The sequence below is a fragment of the Plecotus auritus genome, assembly GCF_963455305.1.
Source record: "Plecotus auritus genome assembly, chromosome: 1".
NCBI lineage: Eukaryota > Metazoa > Chordata > Mammalia > Chiroptera > Vespertilionidae > Plecotus > Plecotus auritus.
Genome location: NC_137770.1, coordinates 123,811,927 through 123,833,238, shown reverse-complemented (window position 1 = coordinate 123,833,238; position 21,312 = coordinate 123,811,927). Strand labels below are relative to the sequence as shown.

At 40.1% G+C, this 21,312-nt stretch overlaps 1 protein-coding gene across 1 annotated transcript in view; it reads right to left on the bottom strand.

Moving 5' to 3' along the window:
• UACA (uveal autoantigen with coiled-coil domains and ankyrin repeats) overlaps nucleotides 1–20,755 on the bottom strand; it is a 128,167-nt gene extending 107,412 nt beyond the window's left edge. The window contains exon 1 of the mRNA XM_080643486.1: nucleotides 20,485–20,755. Within this exon, the coding sequence (XP_080499612.1) occupies nucleotides 20,485–20,559 (75 nt within the window). The 5' untranslated portion in view covers nucleotides 20,560–20,755. The remainder of the gene's footprint in view (nucleotides 1–20,484) is intronic.
• Nucleotides 20,756–21,312: the final 557 nt, after the last annotated feature.

The window sequence follows — 21,312 nt, the reverse complement described above, 5'->3', positions numbered from 1 at the left end:
CATCATATTCAAAGTCCTAGGGACTAGGGTGGGAAATCATGGAGGGGGGTGCATTTTTAGAATTCTACCTATTACACCTCTGCATCACAGTGGAAACTGTATTTCTAATTGGGTGGTAGTCAAAAGTTTTAGTCATCTAGCCACTGGACTAAAAAATTGTAAGGCCCTTTCAAATCTTAAAATGCTAAAAATCTAATATTTAAACACAAAAGAAATAAAATGTAAGATTTTTTTAAAACTTGGATAGAATATAAAACTATATGAATTTAAAAATTAGTTAAATCAAAAAGGGAGCTTAATTTTCTCCTAGTTAAACAAAAACGTGTTTTTGCAAAATTGTCACCTTTTTTTAGGGGGGAGGGGGCAATTTTCTAGTCATAACCTCTCATGAAGAAAAAAGTCATATAGTAGGTGCCACATAAATATTTGTTGAATTTAAATAAAATGTAATAGACCATAAATGTTAACCTTCAGGAACTCCCCCCATCCCCCCAAACGAAGAAGAGAACTCTTTATAAATCTCAGCTACCAATGGGCTAAAAACTACCAACAACCTGCCAATAGGGAGACACTGAATCCAAGGTGGGCAGTTTACAAGGGGGCTGGATAACAGTTCCTAGGAGTCACAGAAGAAAATGTTAAGAAAAAAGGAAAAAAAAAATCTGCCATATATTAGTGGAACTGAATTTTACTGAAATTTTTAGTAATTACAACTTCTACAATGACAAAGATAGAAGTGTCCCTCAACCGAACTCAACTTGTTCCCAAGAAAATAAGCCAGGATTCTGCCTATTGGTATTAACCAGTAAGTAGAAAGAGTACATTGACAGCTATGGATGACACCATGGAATAAAGAAGCTCATAAAAGCCATAACTATAAAACACTAACACAGCTTTAACACTTTATCAAATGCATAAGCACAATGTTTTCCACAGCTTGCAAAACACTCTTCCTCATTCATTGCTTTCTTCTGTGGTGAAAACTCAGTGGGGAAAAATATGTATTTTGTCACCTTACAAAGGATTTTTTCATCCCAACTGTACTATATTTAGCTAACCAATTCATAACTCCTTTGTACAAAAACAAAAGTTGTACTTTTCTTATTCCCCACTCATGCAATCAATATAAAAAGCAATTCAAATTACAATTCAGAATATTTTCATTCTACATATAAACAATAAACTTTATTCTTTACCTCATAAACATTTTCTTTTTTAATATATATATATATATATATATATATATATCTTTATTACTGATAGTATTACAGATGTGAAACATTTTCTATATTTTCAGGACTGGATCAGTACAACTTTAGGCACACCTAATAAAAACTAATTTAACGGTTTAATTGATAAACAAAGATCATTGCTTCAATGTCTACTTATATTGTTCTACAGCTTCTAAAATGTTTTCATTCTTTTTAGTACCTAAAATCTCTGGTACCATCATCTTCCAAGAGGAAGAACTGAAATTTATTGAGATAACGTGATTTGCGCAAGGTCACAGAGCTTTTCAACGGAAAGTGCCTGGACTCAAACCAGATTTTCTGACATCTTGATATTCCTGATCTTTTTGCCTGTTTTGCCTACTTAAATGGTATTGGCACAAAAATGAAAAAAAAAAAAAAAAAAAAAACTTTTAAAATTGTACCATGTTTTTCCTTCTATTTATACAGGAAAAAGTAAAATAACAGTTTATGTTACAGAAAATCACTGATTTTATAAAATTCCTAATAAAATAAACCAATAAAGGAAAATAAAAATGGTAATGTATCTAATATTCTAAACTAGAATATTTATTTAGTAGTCAAATAAAAATATTGGACACAATAATTTCCACATCATATAAGCTATTTTGGATATTTAACAACATAAATGCTATTCAAAAATGGTGTCGCTATATACTTAAATACGATTCCAGGTGATTCTAAGTGTATATAAAAAAAGGAAATCGAAGAAAAATAAGCTTCTAATAATCTTGAATATACACTTTTTTTTGTTGTTGTTGACATTCACTAGGCAACACAGTACCTGGCATACAGTACCTAAAGAATAAGTGCTGACTTTTATCGATCCACACACAGAAAGTATTTACTTAATAGCAGAATATTGAAATTGAGCATTTCTCAAAGTGTGGTTTATACAACACTATGCAGATGTATAGACCTCACTGGCACAGGACAAATGTGGGTGACACAGTCTACTGGCAGCCCCTGAGAAGGTTCCAGATCATTTAATATCAGCCTGCAGCACGGATAAGTACAACAGTGGGGCCAGGAACATGAAGTGAGAAATAAACGGAAAATGCCCAACATAAGTCAGCACCAAAGTCCTGGTCCACGGCTCAACCACGTGATAGGGCCAGCAGAATGCAAATACTCACATAGAGCCTGCAGCCACATGACTGCATACCAGCCTCTTCCTCCCACCTGCCCCCACCCCTTTACCACTGCCTCTTCCATAGAGATGCTAATCTCAAAGAGATCACTTCTGCAGCTCAAAAGACTACTAGGACCCCTTTCTCTTCCTGTTCTTCATACAGGTTTTTCTAAATAAATATTGACATTTAAGTGTTTTTAAGTAAGTCATTTAAAAAATATATTAATAGTGCAGTGTTCCATGAATATAACAGAAATCATTAAGATAATACATCAATATTACTGAAGTCTGAGAGATAGTATTATCATGTATAATATAAGATGCAGCAATCTGAAGAACTAGAAAATATTATTTCTCCCAACCCCATTTCACCTTCATAAGTCATATAACACTTAAGTTTCCTCACCTATAAATCCAAGTTTTAGTTTAAAATATCACTATTATATTATAGGAAAGTAAAAAGATGTCTTATTCTTATGTGAAGGATGCTATAGTACTTAAAGGTAAAACATAAAGTCTGCAACTTACTTTCAAAAAATTCAGTGAAAATGTGTATACACATGTAGAACAAATACAGCAGAATGCTAACTCTTGAATCTAAGTAGTGAGCAGATGGATCCTAGTTCATTGCACTATTCTTTCTCAATTTATGTTTCCATTTTTTATAATAAAAGAAATGAGGTATCTGTTTAATGTCTGATGTCTGTGATTAAAATGATTACTAGAGGCCCGGTGCATGACATTTGTGCACTGGGGGGGGGGGGGGAGGTCCCTCAGCCCAGCCTGCACCCTCTCACAGTCCAGGACCCCTCGGGGGATGTCCACCTGCCAGCTTAGGCCCGCTCCCCATGCGAGCCTAAGCTGGCAGGCGGACATCCCCCGAGGGGTCCTTAGCACTACTGTGGAGGCGGGAGAGGCTCCCGCCACTGCCACTGTGCTCGCCAACCATGAGCCCAGCCCACAGGGGGAGCACACTGACCACCAGGGGACAGCTCCTGTGTTGAGTATCTGCACCCTGATGGTCAGTGCATGTCATAGTGACCGGTCGTTCCTCCATTCAGTCGATTTGCATATTAGGGTTTTATTATATAGGATTAGTATAGTGAGTTAAACTTTCAAAAGTATTTTTTCTACCACCATCATCAGGACAATGAGCTATTCATACAAATTGATTATAGATGCCCTTTACAGCAACAATAAGTTTCTAGCTTATAGAGGGAGACAGTGTTTTCTCTCTCACACTTAGAACATAATTACCTCCATTCAGGGACTGAGATTCCACACTCTATATCAAGCCCAGGGGCCTTAGTGGGAATCACTCAGGGCTAACAGGCAAAGGCTCTGACAATTTGTCTGTTGACTGTGTTACTTTCACAAATCACTTCTCTGGGTCTCAGGTGACTCATGTTTCTCTAACATGTGTCCTCTTCTCCATCCTTCCAGCATTCAATACTCTTTGCCTCTACTATTGATTGCAGCAGTATTATAAATTGATCTACCCACCCCCAGACCTGACCTCACTCAAGTCTATCCAAACAGAGCTACCATAGTAACTCATCTAATAAAACACATCAGACCATGCAATTCCCCACTTCTGGATACACAGAACAAAGTCCAACACTCTTAAAACAGGGAAAAATGTAAGCCACCCCAAGATTTAGCCCCACCCTTCCCTCTCCTGCCTATCTCCCATCCAATCCCCTTGCCTATTATTCTAGAATCCACCAGAGCTGAGGTGCCCTTGCCCCCAACTCTGTGACATTTCTCAGCTGCATGCCTTTGTTCTTGCTCTTCCCTCTGAAACTTCATCCTTTAGTGATCACTCCCAAGCCTGCAGATTGGTGGTTGCCAGGGGTTAGAAGAAGGGGAGCTGGGAAGCAACTGCTTAATGGGCACAGAGTTTCCTTTGAGGTTGATGAAAACGTTTGGGAACTAGATAGAGATGGTGGTTATACAACATTATGAATATACTATACTAGAGGCCCGGTGCATGAAAATTCATGCACTGGAGGGGGCATCCCTCAGCCCTGCCTGCCCCCTCTCACAGTCCGGAGCCCTCAGAAGCGGGAGGAAACCCGGCAATCAGGGGAAGGCAACGCCGCATCATATCTTTGCTGCTGCCACTGCCGGCAGCACAAGCCTTGGATGGTCCTGGTTATACTGAGCCTCGGGTGGCCCTGAGAGGCTAGGCAGCCGCCATCCTAGGCTTGCCTGCACCTCAGGTCAGGCCTGGGTGGCTAGGGGGCTGAGGAGACTGGGGGACTCTGGAGGCAGGTGCGCGGAGCGGCCGGGTCCACCTTGCCATGCGCCTGCCACCCAAGCAGGGCTGAGAGGACTGGGCACCGTCATCTTGTGGCTGTGGGTGCCACCATCTTTGAGGGCAGGGCAGTCAATTAGCATATTCCCTCCTTAACAATCCTTTGTATTTCTGTGGGGTCAGTTGTTAATTTGCCACTTTCATTTCTGATTTTGTTTATTTGGGTCCTCTCTCTTTGCTTCTTGGTGAGCCTGGCTAGAGGTTCATCAATCTTGTTTACACTTTCAAAGAATCAGCTCTTGGTTTCATTGATCTTTTGTATTGTTTTTCTGGTCTCTATGTCATTCATTTCTGCTCTGATCTTTATTATTTCCTTCCTTCTGCTCACTGTGGGCTTTTCTTGTTGCTCTCTTTCTAATTCTTCGAGTTGTAGAGTTAGATGATTTATTACCATTTTTTCTTGTTTTTTTGAGGTAGGCCTATAGAGCTATAAACTTCCCTCTCAGGACTGCTTTCATTGTGTCCCATAGTATTTGCATTGTTGTGTTTTTATTGTCATTAGTCTCCAGGATGTTTTTAATTTCTTCTTTGATCTCATGGGTAACCCAATCATTGTTTAAAAGCATGCTATTCAGCTTCCAAGTGTTTGAATTTTTTGCAATGTTTTTATTGTAGTTTATTTCTAATATTATGCCATTGTGGTCTGACAAAATGCTTGATATGATTTCAATCTTCTTGAATTTGGGGAGACTTTGCTTATGACCTAATATGTGGTCTATTTTTGAAAATGTCCCATGTGCACTTGAAAAGAATGTATATTCCATGGCTTTGGGGTGAAATGCCCTGAAGATATCAATTAGGTCCATCTGATCTAGTGAGTCATTTAGAATTGCTGTTTCTTTACTGATTTTTTGTCTAGAGGATTTATCCAGTGATGTCAGTGGTGTATTAAAGTCCCCTACTATAATTGTATTGTTGTCGATCCCTCCCTTGATATCTTCCAGGAGATTTTTTATGTATTTGGGTGCTCCTGCATTGGGTGCATATATGTTTACCAGAGTTATATCCTCTTGTTGTATTGATCCCTTTATTATTATGAAGTGGCCTTTCTTATCTCTTCTTATGGCCTTTACTTTGAGGTTTATTTTGTCAGATATAAGTACTGCTACCCCAGCTTTTTTTTCATTTCCATTTGCCTGAAAGATGTTTTTCCATCCCTTCACTTTCAGTCTGTGTGAGTCCCTTGTTCTGAGGTGGGTCTGTTGTGAGTTGTGTTTTTTTATCCATTCAGCCACTCGATGTCTTTTGATTGGAGCATTTAGTCTGTTTACGTTTAAAGTTATTATTGAAAGGTAATTGTTTGTAGCCATTTTTATTTTTTGTGCTTGTGTTCCTTCTTACCTTTTTATTTCTTATTTTTACACCAGTCCATTTAGCATTTCTTGCATTGCTGGCTTGGTAGTGATAAACTCCCTTAGCCTTTTTTTTGTCTGTGAAGCTCCTTATTTACCCTTCAATTTTGAATGATAGCCTTGCTGGATAGAGTATTCTTGGATTCAGTCCCTTGGTTTGCATCACTTTGTAAATTTCCTTCCACTCTTTTCTGGCCTGGTGTGTTTCTGTTGAGAAATCATTTGATAATCTAATGGGAGCTCCCTTGTATGTAACTTTCTTTCTCTCTCTTGCAGCCTTTAAGATTCTCTCTTTGTCCTGAATATTTGCCATCGTAATTATGATGTGTTTTGGTGTGGGTCTTTTCGGGTTCTTCCTATTTGGGACTTTTTGTGCTTGTGTGACTTTTTTCTTCACATCAGGGAAGTTTTCTGACATTATTTCTTCAAATAGGTCTTCTAACCCTTGTTCCTCTTCCTGTTGTTCTGGCACCCCTATTATTCATATGTTGCTTCGTTTCATGTTGTCCCATAGCTCCCTTGACATCTTTGTAACGGTGTGAGGGTCAATTAGCATATTCCCTCTTTATTAGATAGGATGCCACCGAATTACTCACTTTAAAAGGATTAATTTTATGTTGTATGAATTTCACTTCAATTTTTCAAAAAGCAGCTACAGCAGCAGCAGCAGCAGACTGAATCAGCACCTTGCACATTGCTATCACAGCAGTTATTACTTTATATTGTTTTATAGAGTTTCCCCATAATACTTTGAACCTCTTATCTTCCTCATCTTCTCATCCCCAAGTGCTTAGTCTAGGCCAGTGGTCAGCAAACTCATTAGTCAACAGAGCCAAATATCAGCAGTACAACGATTAAAATTTCTTTTGAGAGCCAAGTTTTTTAAACTTAAACTTCTTCTAATGCCACTTCTTTAAAATAGACTCGCCCAGGCCGTGGTATTTTGTGTAAGAGCCACACTCAAGGGGCCAAAGAGCCACGTGTGGCTTGCAAGCCACAGTTTGCTGACCATGGGTCTAGGCCCTCAAGAAATGTTTTTCTAAATAAGTGAAAAATAGAAATACCACTTATCTCCCTTGGGGCAGGAGGCTAGAGCAGATGAAGTTTTGAAGATCTATTATATAAAAGCCTACGAGGGTATCCTATATAATAAAGATGGAATATGCAAATGGTTGTTACGCCAAGAAGCGTAATGACCGACTGCATAACGACCGGATCATGGATCAGCAGGAAGGTGAGGCAGCGAGCTACAAGCGGGCAGGAGAGAGCTATAGGCGGGGGCAGGGCAGCAATCTATAGGGGGGTGGCGGGGGGAGAAGGGAGCTACAGGAGGGCAGGGCAGTGGGCAGAGAGCTACAAGAGGGGAGCGGCAAGCTACTGGCGAGCTACCGGCGCACAGATTCGTGCGCAGGGCTACTAGTATATTAATAAGAAAGGAAAAGATCAGGAAAGACTGCAGTTTATCTGGTTATAAAGAACAAAAATGAAATGACTTTTGGTGAGGTTTTCAGTTACTAATAATAACATTTATTGAGTTCTTAACTACTTTACCTTTTTCCAAATGGGGAAACAAATATACTTAAGTAACTTGCCTAGGTTCACGAGGCTGATTACTGGGAGCAGCAAGATTTATATCCAAGTCACCTAGACTGCAAGCTTGACCCTGTAACACTTAAGATTTCACCCTGCCCCTTCATATTGCTCAAAAGCTGTGAATGGACATTCTTTGGCCCACAACTTGCCTTTTCCAAGGCTGAAAAAACACTCCTTTCCCACATTTGTCTACTTATCCATTGCCATGAATGCTGTCTATATATCATAAAGTACTTTTTAAAAATACAAAATTTTTTTTATAGAGATGAATCATAAAAAAGATCTCCCATTTAAAAATTCTCTCCTTACAAAGCTCTCCCATTGCCTTGACTGGTGTGGTTCAGTTGGTTGGAGCATCATCCATACACAATAAGGTTGTGGGTTCGATTTCCAGTCACAGCACATACCCAGGTTGCAATTGATGTTTCTCTCTCTCTCCCTTCCTCTCCAAAATCAAATTTAAAAGAAGACCATATCCTCAGGTGAGAAAAAAAAAAAAAAAAAAGCTCTCCCATTAAAAACACTAAATCAGCAAGTGTTTGTGGACTACTCCTTAGCACACAGCTCAAAAGATCAGAATGTGCTAGCCTCACTAGAACCATACCCACATGGCTTCCCCAATGGAGACTCATTTTCATAGTACACCAACCTCTGCACAGGTAAGTACCCTGCAGATGAGAAAAACACAGAGTAACAAAAACACACTGGAAGAAATATTACACACTGGCTTTTTTAGTTTAGCAAGCATGATGGATGTATATTTCCTCCTCTTTCCAATCCCCCTTTTCTCTCTCTTTAATAATGGTACAACCTGATGCGTGGCGAGTTGGTAAAAAAATTAACCAAAAGTCTCTGAAATTAAAAATATATATATTTGTGCCCTGCCTGGTATTGCTCAGTGGTTGGACCATCGACCCGCGTACCAAAGGGTGGCAGGTTCAATTCCCAGTCAGGGGCAAGTCATGGTTGCAGGTTTGATCCCTGGCCCCAATCTGGAAGGCATTCAGGAGGCAGTCAATCAATGCATTTCTCTCACATTGCACGCGCTTGCTCGCGCTCTCTCTCTCTCTCTCTCTCCCCCTCCCTCCTTCCCCTTCCCTCCCTCCCTCCCTTCCACTGTATCTAAAAAAAAATCAATTTAAAAAAACATCCTCAGGTGAGGATTAACAAGAAATATATATATATATATATATATATATATATATATATATATATACACACACACACACACACACACACACACACATATATATATATATATATTTATATATATATATACACTGAGTGGCCAGATTATGATCTCTGAACACATAATAATCTGGCCACTCAGTGTATTTGTATCTCAAATGGGTACCAAAAGTACACAATCACACAAAAGCAAGAAGGCAAAAGGGATAATATGACAGATAATATGAGAAACACTATAGAATTCAAGACAAAAGTTATGAGACAAATCAGAGACTTTTATACCATTAGATTCTACAGTAAATATAAAACAGACATGAACCTTAATGTGCCAATTATCACAAAATTAAGTACATCAAAAAACGATTTGAAATATAAGAGGTGACAGAAACACAACTATAGTGAGACACACACACACACTACTTTTTTGTGTATTTTTAATAAATTTTTTTATTTTTATTGATTTCAGAGAGGAAGGGAGAGACAGAAACATCAATAATGAGAGAAAATCATTGATTGGCTGCTTCTTGTGCCCCCTACTGGGGATTGAGCCCGCAACCAGGACATGTGTCCTTGACTGGAATCGAACCCGGAACCCCTTAGTCCACAAACCAATGCTCTATTCACTGAGCCAAACCGGCCAGGGCCACCCAATACTCTTTTATTTACAATTGTCCAAGCAGTAAAAATAAACATGTAAAGCTCTTAAAAATCACTAGGAGGCATCAATAGAAATAATGGTCACAGAACATGAACAGGTAATTCCTAAAACAAGAAGTGAAAGTAGCAATAAGCATGGAAATATGTTCATATCCCCAGAAATAAAAAACAATGGACTAAAGCAATAATTTTTTTCTATCAGGTTGACAAATATGTTTTAAATAATAGTATCCATCAAATTGAATATAAGGGAATGCAATAATTTTATGCATAGCTGGAAGGAACACAAATTGGTTTTCAGACTGACAGAAAAAAGCCTTCCTTCCCCCCAAACACCCCTCTCTCCGAATTTTTTGGCATATAGCTTAAGGTACAAATTCCATAGCTTTAAATTTTAAATTATATCAGATCACAATGGTTAAGGACATGGATTCTATAGTAAGGCTACCTGGCTCTCCACACATCAGTTATGGCAACTTGGACAAGGAAATTATTACCTTCATCGGCAAAATGATGACAATAGTACCCACTGTTAGGGTTGCTATGAGGACTGAGTTAATGTAAAGCATTTAGAACAATGTCTATGACATATATGCTTAATAAAAATTGGCTGCTGGTATTTGGATTTCTCATAAGTAATTCCTTTTTAAGTAATTCACTACCATTTACTGAGTATTCCTAAAGGGACATTTGTATTTGCTCAAATCATTTCAAATTACTTATCATCTTAAGTACAAAGTTTATTAGCATAAAATGACTCAAAAAATTATACATGTATCATTTAGTGTGGCATCAAGGTAATTACATGCTAATTGAATAACAAAGAGGCAGTATGCAATCTTTAAAATGAACATAACCAGTGGTTTATGGCATGAGAAATAGCATTAGGGTACTTGTTTTATTCTTTATCTTCAACTATATTTTCTTTTCTACAATACGCTTGCATGCCTTTAATGGGGGGAAAAAGATTTTTAAAACAATAGGCAGCCATTTCTCTTAACTGGTTCAGTCATGCACTACTGTCTCCAAAGGGCACTTGCCAGTTCATCATATCCCATCCTTTTCCAGAGCTTTGGTTATACAACTATATCAGTTCATCTTTTGCACATCATTTCAGAGACTATACCATTTGAATATAAATTAATCACGGTCAACAATATTCAGGATTCCTAAGAATAAGAAGTCCAAAAGACAAAACTGTTTTATAACTACAAACACGTGAATTTATTCTTGTATTTTTGTGATATATTGTTAAACCTAGAAGAGAAAAGCAAATAATGCTTTCAATTGTTTTATGATTTAGGAAAATGAGGTAACAGGCACATACTATCCTATCATTCCATTTATAATTTCAGGAAGTACATTTCAACCATCCATTTTTAGGCAAGTTCCCTATAGAAATCAATTTGACTTCCCTTGCATGAATAAGCTCATGCAGGTAGAAATTTTCAACAATTTTTTATTATATCCCTTAGGTTTTCAGGACAGACAAATGTTTGTGCAATCTATAACAGGATGGTAAAGGCTTCCATATGATAGAAATGACAGAGAAAACATGAGTTATAATATTTAAATCTAATATCATTGGACCTAGATTTCTTCACCAAGGATACAATTAAGTTAAACAGAGCTAATGAGAACAAAATTTTGTTGACTATTAGCTAATTCTGGCAGGAAAGGGAAAAGAAGGATGAGCTTGTTAACTCACTAACAGGATAATTTCTTAAGAAGAAACTTTATAGCTCCAGCCAGTGATCTCTCTAAGCAATGGTTTAAACTTGTAAAGGATTTCAAAATTTTAATTCAAGTTAAAAAAATAACAAAAAAGAAAGAAAAACCTTGCTTTGACCATACCCCCCAACTGCCACCCTCTAACTTCTTACTGTCACTTTGCCATACCTCACCTGTGACATCCACTACCATAACACTAAACTTCCTTCCCAAACCTGGTGCTCCCTTCCTGGGCTATATAATTTCATAGCTCCACACCATTGTACTTGCTGTGCTTTTGTGTAGAAAGCCCTACAGTCTTTCTGGCCAGGTTCAAGCTTTACCTTTCTTTTTCCCCAATCCCATCCATGCTCCCATAGCAATTTATACACACCTCTATTATGGCTCTTAAAGTATTGTATTATTGTTATTTAATGTCCAGCTCTCCTAAAGTTCTTTTTTTAAAATTAAAAAATTATTTACTAAGTGAGGTAATGTATGTTAATACTAAAATTCTTGAAGGCTATGACTTGATCTTTCTTATTATATAAACTAGAGGCCCAATGCATGAAATTCGTGCACTTGTGTGTAGGGGGCGGGGGTCCCTCAGCCCAGCCTGCACCACCCTCTCGCAGTCCAGGAGCCCTTGGGGGATGTCCAAATGCCAGCTTAGGCCCACTGCCCCGAGACATCCTTAGTGCTGCAGCAGATGTGGGAGAGGCTCCCACCACTGCCTCTGCGCTCGCCAGCCATGAGCCCGGCTTCTGGCTGAGTGGCGCTCCCACCGGAGGTCAGCTCCTGCATTGAGCGTCTGTTCCCTGGTGGTCCGTACACATCATAGCAACCAGTCATTCTGCCGTTTGGTCAATTTGCATATTAGCCTTTTATGCCTGCGGGATCAGGCCAAAACCGGCTCTCCAACATTCCCTGAGGGGTCCCAGATTGTGAGAGGGCGCAGGCCAGGCCAAGGGACCCCACTGGTGCATGATCGGGGCTGGGGAGAGACGCAGAAGGTTGGCCAGCCGGGGCAGGACGGCGGGAGGGCTCCAGGGCATGACCGGCCTGTCTCGCTCAGTCCCAATCGGCCGGACCCCAGCAGCAAGCTAACCTACTGGTCAGAGCGTCTGCCCCCTGGTGGTCAGTGCACATCATAGCGACTGGTCAACCGGTTGACTGTCTGCCTCCGGTGGTCAGTGCACATCATAGCAAGCAGTTGAGCGGCCTTAGCATATTATGCTTTGATTGGTTGAATGGACAATTGGACACTTAGCATATTAGGCTTTTACTACATAGGATTTTAGAACATATGAAAAATACAATAGTATCACAAAAGTAAATACAATACCTACAACAATTATTAACTCATGACCAATCTATTTCAACTATACTCCCCACTTACTTTTCCTACCCACAGATTATTCTGAAGTAAACCCCAGACTTCACATCATTTCACCTGAAAATAGTATACTTCTAAAATTTCTCTGAAACACAAAACATTTTATAAACTTAACCAACATAACTACCATTGTCACATTTAAATCTTTCAAAATAATAATTCTATAATATCACCATGTATCTAAATTAGTATTTACATTTCTTCAATTGGTTTTTAAATGTTTATTTTTTACCATTAATCAGGGTCTGAAAGAAGTCTATCATTGCAACTGGTAGTCTCTTAAATGGTTTGCCTCCTTTTCTTCTCCTTCTTTTAAGTTTTTTTTTTTTTTTAAAGAAAAAAACAAAAAATACAGGCCATTTGTTTTATAGAGTTTCCTAAGATCAGAATTTTGCTCATTGCATCCCACATTACTCTATCCCCTGTATTTTCTGTAAAATGGTGGTTAGATCTAGAGGCCTATCATATTCAGGCTTGGTACTTTGGTCAAGACTGTAAATAATAATGAAATTTCCATCAGGAGATAAATTATGTCTGGTTTTCTTTTTGAGAGATTAGTAGCCACTAATAATCACTGTCTAGACTCCAGATCCATTTAATCATTAGGAGTTGCAAAACTGTGACATACTAATTATATCATCCCATCTTCATATATTAGCTAGGATACAATAGCTTTTATAAAAGAGAAACTTCGCCTAATTGAGTATTTGGCTAACCTGAGAAAAAGCATGATGTTTACTCTTTCTCTTGATTTTCTGAATATTAAAAGTACATCACTTGGTTGCAGGAACATCCCCAGTAGGGGGTGTGCAGGAGGCAGCTGATCAATGTTTCTCTCTCATCGATGTTTCTAACTCTCTATCCCTCTCACTTCCTCTATGTGAAAAATCAATAAAAATATATTTTTTAAAAAGTACATCAGTTCCCTAACATTCTCAAAAAATGACAATTTTCTTTCTTTCTTCTTTTTGGTAATCATTATTATGAAATTGTGATTTAAATATTTCAGTCTCCTATTGTATTATCTTTACTGGTAATCAAACTATCCCACCAATGATCAAGTGGGAGCTGCTTCAAGTGATCCCCAAGTCCTAATCTTTTATACCCTCCTTGCTTTCTAGCTGACGAAGGATTCCAAACCTATCTTGCACATTTTCTGTTCCCAATGTGGAATTATCCATTTCTTCAAAGATGACCTTATTAATTCACTAGAGGCCCAGTGCACGAATTCATGCACGGGTCCCTAGGGGTGGCCTGTGGAGATCAAGCCCCAGCTTGTGCCCCCAGGCTCATAGCCCCAGCCTCACAGCCCCACAGCCCTGCTTGGCACTCCATTGTGACCTGGTGCCACCCCCTCACCTGTTCCACCATCCTACCTGCGGGATGATCAATCGGGGCCGGGCCCCCGACCCCCAGCCACCGCCGCTGGTCACCGTCTGCGGAGTGATTGGTGGGGCAATTGGGCACCCACTCGCACTCATCTTGGCCTGGCGCCACCCGCTCACCTGCTCCACCATCTTGCCGTGGTCCCGCTCTCATCGGAGCCCATCGGGGCCAGCAGCGCCTCCACTGCCACACGCTGCTAGCGCCACATCGCTGATGCCCGCCATGTTCCATGCCGCCCCCCTGGTGGTCAGCGCACGTCATAGCGAGTGGTTGAACTCGCAGTTGAATGACCACCCAAAGGGACAACCTGCATATTAGGCTTTTATTATATAAGATTCTTAAACCTAACTTATGTGTTCCCTAAGTGTTTTTCAAACTAAGTAAGACCACTGCTGAGCCAGGTCCAATTCTTGAATAATTTTAAATTTGAAAAATGCGTATGTGCACAATAAATAAAGACACATAATCATTACTCCACTCTTACTAATATTAAAAGAAGTAATTAATATCCTTAATTACTCATCATCTAAATTGTAGGACTCATCATGTACCAAAAGACATACCAAAGCAACTCAACCCTTTCGTTTTAGTATTATAATAAAAGTAGAGGCCCGATGCATGAAATTCGTGCAAGGGGTTGGGCCCTTGCAGCTGCGGTGGCTGCCTTGGTCCTCGCAGCCCTGGCTTTGTCCAGAAAGTCATCCAGAAGGACATCTGGTCTAATTAGCATATTATGCTTTTATTATTATAGATTTAGCAATTCAAATCAGCATGAAGACCTTAGCGAAACTCTGGCTGGGCTGAAATCCAAAAGTATAAAAAGAGGGCCTCTTGACTGTGATCTTTCAAGAACTACAAGAAATACAATGTAGGGATAAACCTAAGAAACTGTCTGAATAAAGTTTTAAGTTAAGGTAATCATTTTAAATTAAAGGTTGGCATCTTCAATATAAATAAGTAAACAGTCTCAATTAAGTATCATGAGATTTTTTTAAATTGAATTTTAGAGAGAGAGAGAGAGGGAGAGAAAGAGAGAAAAATAGATCTGTTGCCCCACCCACCCACGCATTCATTGGTTGATTCCTGCATGCTTTCAAAGCAGGGACCCACAGCAACCTTGGAGCATCTGGACACGCTCCAACCAACTGAACTACCTGGCCAGGGCCAAAGTATCATGACTTTAAACACAACAATTTGTGATCTTAATTATTCACATTACCCTAAAATCATTATAATAATAATGACATTAGCATCTTTTAAAACACAACTGAATTCCTGAGTGGAAAACAAAATCCTTATTCACCAAATCACAACTGAAACAAAATCAAATTTAATCTTGTATGCTTTCTAAATATCTCAAACCTCTGTGCTTAGTAGGAACCAAAATAAGTTTTTTTAAAGATCTTTTTCAGTTGCAATATTTGTAACTCTAAGTGCCTTTTGAATTACCAACATTTTTTCAAGGTACTGAGACATTAATAAGATACTTCAGAACATATTTGGTTTTTCATTTAAAAAATTTATTACACTATTTTGAAGTAATCTAGAGAAAGAGCAGCAAAATAATCATTACAGAACATCCCAGGTCATAGACTACTTTAAAGCAATTATTTTCTCAGCTACAAATGTTCAGCATAGGTACAATTTAAAGGGGAAACTCTTCCAAAATGTCTGCTTACAATATTGGTTTGCAGTATTACTACTAGTTCTGGAATTAGAGTCCCTTAATTTTAATTACTCAAATTTCCTAATCTGAACTAGGCAAAAATGGAACACGCCTATTCTCACTATACTTCAATTATAAACATAATTATACTTTTTATGACTGTATCTATAATTGACTAGATCTAAAATAGCATTTACAGTCACTTAATTATCCCTTTCAGAACTCTAAAGCTCCAGTTAGTAATTTAAAAAAATATAAAAGCAAAAATTGTCTTATTTTAGGATTAAAATATGCAGCTATCTCCAGATGAGTTTTCTCCAGATGAGGTTAGTAAAGGACTCTCAAATGTATTTACCCACAAATGGTAATTGTGATCTATATATGTAAAAGGCTAATATGCAAAGTGTCCCTTCGGGAGTTCGACAGGGAGATCGTGAGTCGATTGCTTGCTATGACATGCACTGACCACTGGGGGGGGCATGGAATGTGGCGGGCGATCAGCGGCAGCGGCTGCTGAGGGAGCAGGGGAAGGAGGCAGGGAGGCGGGGAGACGGGGGAGGGGGGCAGTAACCATGTGGTGGCAGCGTGCAGGTGGGCCGTGAGGGAAGGAGGAGGTGGGGAGGCAGGGAGGTGGGGACCTGATCAGCCCTGATCACTGGCCAGGCCTAAGGACCCTACCCATGTATGAATTTCATGCACTGGGCCTCTAGTTTATTTATATGTGTACAAACACACATCCATTTAGTAAGCTTTCAACCCACTGGCATCTATATATATAAAAGCCTAAGCGACTATTACGCCCAGTCGACCAAACAACCGGTCGACCAGTCACTATGATATGCACTGACCACCAGGGGAAGAAGCTCAATGCAGGAGCTTCCCCATGGTAGTCAGTGCGCTCCCACAGCCAACCTCCTGCGGCTGGCCAACCTCCCGCAACCCCTCCCCCAGGCTAGCCGGCCCTGATCAGCCCTGATTGGGGCGAGACAGCCCCAATAGGCCCAGATCGCTGCAGGCCAAGGGACCCCACCCGTGCATGAATTCATGCACCGGGCCTCTAGTTTTTTATAACCATGGTACTATTCTGGATATTTTAAATATCTTTTTTCTGTACATAGTCTGCATATAATTATAATTTACCTGTTAAACTAACATACTATATTTCACAGACTATAATGTCATAAAATATTCACATACCTCAATCTATTTCTAATTTGTCTCCAGATAAAAAGATTAAATAAAAATAGCTCATCGATGTTTCTCTCTCATCGATGTTTCTAGCTCTCTATCCCTCTCCCTTCCTCTCTGTAAAATATCAATAAAATATATTAAAAAAAAAAAAAAAATTATGCCAAAACCGGTTTGGCTCAGTGGATAGAGCGTCGGCCTGCGGACTGAGGGGTCCCGGGTTCGATTCCGGTCAAGGGCATGTACATTGGTTGCGGGCACATCCCCAGTGGGAGGTGTGCAGGAGGCAGCTCATCGATGTTTCTCTCTCATCGATGTTTCTAGCTCTCTATCCCTCTCCCTTCCTCTCTGTAAAATATCAATAAAATATATTAAAAAAAAAAAAAAGATTAAATAAAAATATTTATAAAATAGGTATTTTAAATATTTTTCTCAAATCAAAGTTGTATAGAACATATTGTGCTCATTTCCATGACAATTAAATGTTCTAAGATATCAATCAGGTAGCAATGGAGCAAAGAGAGAAAAAAAAAAAAAAAGAAAGAAAGAAAGAAAGATGTATACCTCTTACCTTATACCAGAATTCTAGATGGAGAAAAACTTTAAATGTTAAAAAAACAAACAACAATGAAACAATTGAAAGAAAACAATTGAAAGGGGGGCTTTCTTTTTTGCTTAATATTCCAGAGTGGAAAGATCAACATATAATATAAACCTAAAAGTCACAAAATAAAAGATTGATAAATTCAATTGTATAAAAATAACCACCTTCTGCATAGCAAATGCCACCATAAACAAAGTCATAAGACAATTAAGACAAAAAGATTATTCAGATTAATAGGACTAATTTCTCTAATATAAATAAAGTATATATAAATGAATAGGAAAAAAACAACAACCCAATAGAAAAATTGAAAGGATAAATTGTTCTCAGAAAAAAACATAAGGGACCTTAAAACTGTCAAAAAAGAGAAATACAAACTATCCTGAGATACCACATTCACCTATCTGGCTCACACAGATCAAAAAATCTATACAGACTCTAAACAGAAGCATGAAAAAAAAAAATTTCTCACCCATTGGGTACGTGATGCATGAAAGGAAATTCAACAGCATTCTATACAAATGCACGTATTCTTTAACCCAGCAATTCCACTTTTAGGAATTGACCCTACAAGTGTACATACACACACACTTGAAATACATACAGGCTTATTCATCACAGCATTGTATATTACAGCAAAAGATTTGAATGGGGATGCTATGAATGGGCCTACATATTTACAGTTTTAAAAAAAGATATGGAATAGTGAGTACAGTGTGCTACCATTTCTATAAAGAATATATAGAAATATTTATATTTGCTTGTAACTGCTAAACATTCTCTGGAGTGACATGCAAGCAACTGACACCAGTAGCCCCTGAAGAAAGGGGACAGGTAATTGAAGGACAGGGGTGAAAAAAAGCACCATTTGTTATCTATATTTTTGTTTCTTTCAAATATTAAGCCATATGCTATATTATCTATTCAAAGCAAATAAATAAAAGTTTAAATATTTTTGGAAGAAAAATGAAAAAAAATGCTCCATCACAACAATATGCATGTATGTGACTAAACCTGACAACAGTGATTATAATTTATAGACTAAAAAGCAGAAAGGAACTTATTCTCCTGTACATTTATTTATTTTTCTATCAATGGTTTGATTTTATTAGTCTTCACACTCATTTATTTTCATTCAATACTTTACAAAATATTTAACTTAAACTGAGAGATGTTCACTTTCCTAATCAGATAGGTTGTTTTTCATACCATGTATTTATCTTTATGCTGTTATTTTAAGAAAAATAATAAAATGCTCAGTTTAGCAAGTGCTAAAGATTTAGGCTCAAAGAGATGCACTTCATGTTTCAAATGTATAAAATGCAAACTGGCATGCTGATAAGACCAATAACTACTCTGAATTTCTAGTAGGAAAAAAAAGACACAATTAAGGTGTATAAACCTCCAAGTCGGATGTGAATCCTTAGTGAAGTTAAAATGGGAAATATAGCAAATAAACCTAGAAGAATACATCTCTAAAACTGAAAACACAACCTGTACTACAAAGAAGTTGAATCTTTAACTCAACTATAGTGACTTGTGAAATCACTAAATGACATTTCTTCCAATTATTTTAAAAAATGTGAAACAAAGTAATCTCTTTTTATGCCCTTATAAAACAAATTCATGCTTTAATAAACAACATCAAAACATCAAATATGCCAAAACCGGTTTGGCTCAGTGGATAGAGCATCAGCCTGCGGACTGAAGGGTCCCGGGTTCGATTCCGGTCAAGGGCATGTAACTTGGTTGCGGGCACATCCCCAGTGGGAGGTGTGCAGGAGGCAGCTGGTCGATGTTTCTCTCTCATCGATGTTTCTGACTATCTATCACTCTTCCTTCCTCTCTGTAAAAACTCAATAAAATATATTAAAAAAAAAAAAAAAACATCAAATATACCACCTGAAGTTATTCCTTTTGTAAAAATTGGGAATTAAAGAGCCTAGTTTCACCATAATTTCCTTTAAGTCCAAGAAAAACCATCCTATAAATAGGTGGAGAGAAAGGCACAATTCTAATTTAACTCAAAAGCAAAAGCATTTTAATTAAAATAGCTCTCATAAAAAGCATATAATCATTTGGTAAGAATCTATGTAAAATATAAGTCTGTTTTAATTACTTCAGATGAGCAACTAAACAGTTCGAGCACATCTTTTCGTTTCTAACTCTTCAAGGTTTTTAAATGTTTATTTCAATAATATAAAATTTTGATGCTATAGCCATTCTTCGAATTTGCCAAATTATCTAAACCCCAACATCTGCAGACAGGCTGTTTCTCAAGATTTCTGTTCTCCTGCCAACTAAAGAGAGGCCCTGAGTACTTCCTAGCGTATGCACTGAGGGCAGGCTGCCTGTCCACACCGAATGGAGGTCTGTCCCACGGGTGAGACACGGCCCAACAGATAACCACCTTCCCAGTTTCATCACCACTTCCAGAGTTATCACCCACTGGCGCAATGTCTTCCCAACTACTGGCGATTACATCTGCCTCAGTCAGAAATCCAACTTTCCCAGTGACAGGAGACAGCGGCCAGAACAAAATCCACCCAGCCAAGCAGCGCTCAATCCTCTTGGACTGACTCACAGAAGGTGCGGAGTCCGGGCGGGCAGGCGCGGTCCGCTGCCCTGACCACCTGGATATGGGGCGCGAACCCCCGGGACCGAGGGGTGCCCGCCAAGAAGCCCGCGGAGCCGGGCCGAGATAGTGCGCGAGGGGCGCCGGGCAAGCCCCGAGGGTCGCCGAGGAAGGGCCGGGGTGGAGGCCACCCAGAAACGCCGGATTGAGGAAAAGGGGGCGATTTGATCCCGAAGCGCCAGGAGCTCAGAGACCTGGGGAAGAGAAGCGGGAAAGGGCCCGTCGGGTGGGAAGGGTCCCCAGGGTCTCAGGGCCAACGCGGAGCCCCGGCCTGGAGGAGGAGGAGTCGCCGGGCCGACGGAGAGGGCGCGCTGAGGGAAAGCCAAGGGAGGAGCGCGCGCTTCGGAGCCGGGAGGACTCACGGAGGGGAGAACCGGGAGGCCGGGACACGCGCGGGCGGCGGGACTCACCGCGCTCGTGGCGGCGCCGGACAACAAGGGGCCGGGCGCGTCCTGTCTCCTCAGGCGGGACTTGAGGCTCTTCATGGCCAAGGCTGGGCAGTCCCGCTCCCCGCAAGCGCGGCGCGCCGGCTCCGCCAGCCAACTTTAAAGTCTGAAGGATCAGAGCGCGCGGAGGAGCAGGCGGTCCCGGCCCCACCTGCCACCTGAGGGCCCCCGGCGCCCGGCCGCCCCTTGCCAGCGGCGGCGCCCCGCAGCCCGCAGCCAATCGGCCGGCGGCCCCGCCGGGGGTCTCGTTGGCCTTGGCCAATCGGAATCCTGGAAGGGGGCGGGACTTCCCTTACTCACTTAACACCCTTCCTCTCCCTGCTGGAGGAAAAGTTTGGAACTTCAGCTGGGGGAGCCGTGAAGATGGGCGGCTAGCGGCGTGGGGAGACCCGCCAGGCTCCAGACCACCGGCGCCCGGCTACCTGGGTGGTGGAGCCTCAGGTCTGCAGTGAGTGTGCAGTCCAGCCTACGCCCTCTCTCCTCTTTGAGGACTCCCCTCCTCTTCCCACCCACGTGCTTCTTCCCCAAGTTCCCTTCCTGCCCTTCCTCCTGGTCCCAGAAAGGATTCCAGGTTACCTGTACACACACTAGCTTTCAAGAGAAACTTCCTTCCTTCTGATGATGTTTTACTACATAAATCCCAGTATCTGGAAACAACCACACGCATCAAAGACTCTACAAACAGCCTCTAGGAATAAGGTGCAGGTTGTGTAGAAGGACAATAAAGGACAGACTTTGAAAGACCTTACAGGAAATCAAAGCGCAGATTAGGTGCTCAATAATTATTTGTTA